This window comes from Octodon degus, unplaced genomic scaffold, assembly GCF_000260255.1.
Source record: "Octodon degus isolate 3935 unplaced genomic scaffold, OctDeg1.0 scaffold00024, whole genome shotgun sequence".
In the NCBI taxonomy this organism is placed as follows: Eukaryota; Metazoa; Chordata; class Mammalia; order Rodentia; family Octodontidae; genus Octodon; species Octodon degus.
The window spans coordinates 5508040-5511637 of record NW_004524600.1 but is presented as its reverse complement, the minus strand read 5'-3'; the positions used below and the strand labels follow the sequence as shown (position 1 = coordinate 5511637).

General features: G+C 36.9%; 1 protein-coding gene across 3 annotated transcripts in view; it reads left to right on the top strand.

The window, feature by feature from the left end:
- Serac1 (serine active site containing 1) overlaps window positions 1-3598 on the top strand; it is a 74841-nt gene that overhangs the window by 26887 nt on the left and 44356 nt on the right. For 2 of the 3 annotated variants that reach the window (XM_004628508.2, XM_004628507.2), the window contains one exon: window positions 3152-3283. In XM_004628508.2, the coding sequence (XP_004628565.1) occupies window positions 3152-3283 (132 nt within the window). Of the gene's footprint in view, window positions 1-102; window positions 180-3151; window positions 3284-3598 lie in introns of those variants that run through there. The other variant, XM_023712240.1, reaches the window with a different exon arrangement.

Here is a 3598-nt window from a genome sequence, read left to right as displayed (position 1 = left end):
GTTCTCCAGCTCTACTCCCTTATAGTCAGACTGTCCTGTACAAATACCACAGCCCATTGCTGGCACTACTTTTCAAACCCAAAAGACAGCAGCAGCGACAGCAACAACCTGACTCAATGATCACAACCTTCTGAGCTACCAGAGCATGGGAGGAAAGAGGAAAGTTTTACAGATAAATGGTGAGACAATTTCTGAAGCCTGCCTTTTAAAAGAGGTGGGGAGGAAGGGTATGTACGCTGGGAATGAATTACTGACTTCCATCTAGGTGTCCCACTAAGCCAATATTTTACAAAACCAGGTATGTGTAATTTGCTTACTAAAGTTCTCACCCTGGAGCAACCAACAAGACCCATCAGTTTTTGAAGATATGTGTTCATATTTGTGTGTGTGTGTGTGTGAGTGATTGTGGTTTCTAGCTTCTTGTTCTATTCTTCCTACCTCTTTTCTCTTTCCCTCCAGTCTTCTGCACCAGTTTCCCAAAGTTAGTGTGGTCCCCCATTGTCCTCCAGCCTTCTAATCTCTTTTTCTTCTTCTACCTATTTTTCCCTTATTCCCTTTTAAATTTTAACCTCTGAGGTTTGTATTAAGGATTTATATACAGAATATAATTTTCTGGCCTGTTAGATTTATTATATAACTACAAACCTGGTTCATATAGTTAAAGATGGAAAAGTAATGGTTACCTCAGTTTGTCATTTTTCTGAGCTGTGATTGTTGCTACTGTTATAGCCAAAAGTGACATGATTCTTCTGAACAGTTATTCTTCCTGGTATTCCAAGACTGAAGTTGACTCACAGAGAGCAAATTGGTCAAGCAGTGGCCATGACTCATCCATATGGCTGACACTGACAAAAGATCTACAAACTGTGGTACAGGGTTTCAGGGTAAATCCTGAGGGGATCTGACTGACCTTGTCAGATTCAAAAGTTACATTTCTTGTTATATAGTTCTTGCTTTATCTTGATCTTAACCATCCAGCAGAAAAGTATCAAAATGAGGTATAAAAAGTAAAACCATATTAATGTGCTGAGTTGTAAAAGGCTCAAGTCAATAACTTTTGATATTGCCAGTCCTATGGATAACCCACTACTATTATGGACTAAGGGACTACATTGGATTATTTTGCTGAATTCATGCACCTACAAAGTTGGCAATGGAATATCCATCTCTGACAAAACTAAACAAAAGGGGTATAAATGAAGGACCATTTTGTATCTGTATATACAGAATAGTTAGGATAAATATACAGCTACTTTCTCTTAATTCAATGAGAAAAAAGATTTGTACTTATAGTGTTTGGACAGGATATCATGTCTGCATCTTGTACTATGAATAACCACTACGAAGACAACAATATGTAATATATTAATTATTGAAACTGTTGTACTAATTGGTTTTGAATTTATTTTATTTTATTTTATTATATTTTGGCAGAACTGGGGATTGAACTCAGACCCTGTGCTTGCTAGGGAAGCACTTATTCTACTGAGCCATCTCCCCGGCCACTAATTGATTTTGAAACTGTCTCATTACTATTCGTTTTTCAATAAAATTAATTTTAAAGACTGAAATTGACCATGACTCATAGAAAATAGTGTGGTGCAGTGCCAGAGAACCAGTGAGCCAAATAGGCAGCAACTTCTCCCTAACAAACTGAAGATGTAGGATCTTGTAACAGACTTAAAATTCAAAAACCAGTTACCCCTGGAAGATACCCCATAGAAGTCATTTCCTAAGAGTTTTGAATACTAGCAATAGAGCAATCTGCCAAAGGCAATTTACAAGTATAATTCCAGGAATTAAACTAAAAAAAAAAAAGAGAAGATACTCAAGCAAGATACAACTTGAGATATCCAGTTCACCAAAGCCAAACCCAGACATGGGACAATCCAAAAGCCACCCACTAGGCCTTTCTGAAGTGGTAACAATAAAGCAATTGAATGAGGCACTAGAAAAAATCAAATCAGAAGTAATTTCTCAGATAACAGAGATGAAGACCATGCTTAGTGATTCTAGAGCAGATATAGAAGAAGAAAAAAAGTAGCTTAGGAAAATTATGGAAGCCATGAATGCTCAGCATATGAAAGAAGGAATCCATAAAGCAGATTCAAGCAGATATCCAGGATAATAAAAATTCCATTGAAAGTATCTGCAGCATATGAAGTCAGTGTGAGGCCCAGATCTCAGATATAGAAGACAGGCTTGCAGTTAGCGATCGTGAAAATAAAGATTCCATAAAAGTAGCAAGAGACAGTCAGAAATCAATCCAGCAGCTGGTAGACAAGGCAAAGAATAACTTCAGATGGTTAAAGTTGATGAAAAAGCAGGAGATAGCACAGATGATGTAAAAAATAGTTCACAGACATTATGGCAAAAAACTTCCAGACAGGGAGAAAGATTTCATGTACAAATAAGTGAGGAATATAGAACTCCAATTAGGCACAACAACAACAATAATAACTATAGCCAAGCATATCATAATGAAGATTCCAGAAATTCAACATGAGAAGCACAAGATTCTGTTTCATAAAATAAAAGGGTTGGGTACATAGCTCTGGAACAGTGTCTGTAAGGTTGATCCTTAGTGTCTATTGTCCAAATCTCAAGGAAACCTGTGAAAAATTTACATTGCTGGCTGACTTCAGCTCTAGGCCATCCTACTGAAAATCTGCTCAAGTTCTTTTGAAAAGTCCCTGTGCAGGGCTACTGTCCTGTGCATGTGTCTACAGTTTTATAATTTCCTGCATCTTCAGCCAGCTTTGCTACACCCTACTTTCCTATCTCATATGGATGAAGCAAATATGGCAGAATAAGTTGCTAAATCTTGATGTGATAGGCATAAGGATATTAATGTATCATTCAATTCTTTGTATATTTGATCTGCTTTAAAATAAAATGTCTTTTAGAGAGAAAGAAAAAATAGTGAAAGACAGTATAGTGTATGAAACTAAAGTACACAAAATACTAACAGTAAATATAACAGTATGCAAGAGCTAAGAACAAACATGTCAGTCATTACCAGTACCTGTGTATGGGTTTCACTTTCTTGTGAATTTCAAAAATAAATCACCATCTGCTAAAGAAGTAGGAGAAAAATATCCTAACTGTTCACATTGGCTTGTGTTTAGTGTTTGTCTTTTATTTTCCAAAGACACTTTTAGCACGGTTGATGTAGAAGATCATGAGTGTGGCATGTGGCTGCTCCTGAAGGCGAGCAAGTCAGAGGACAGGACCACACGACTGGAGGCTGTGCAGGCAATGTCAGAGGCCCACCACTGGCACGGTATGGAGACCAGCTGAGTTGCAGCGCTCTATCTGCTAGCTTATTACTTGTGGTATAAAGGAGGAGGAAGTGATATGAAGGAAGAAAAATAATTCAATGTATGTTTCATTGCAAAAAAAAGAAAACAAACACATACATACTACAATAAAAGACACATTGCCAAGAATGATAGGATAAGTGTGTTCAACTCAAGAGAGAAATTTTTTATATTTTGAAGGGGATTATTATAAAGTATGGTCAAAAATTTTAGAAGTGCCAAATATAAAGAGGAAACTTACTAGCGTGGTAGCCAGATGTGAGAGAAGCTTTTATATA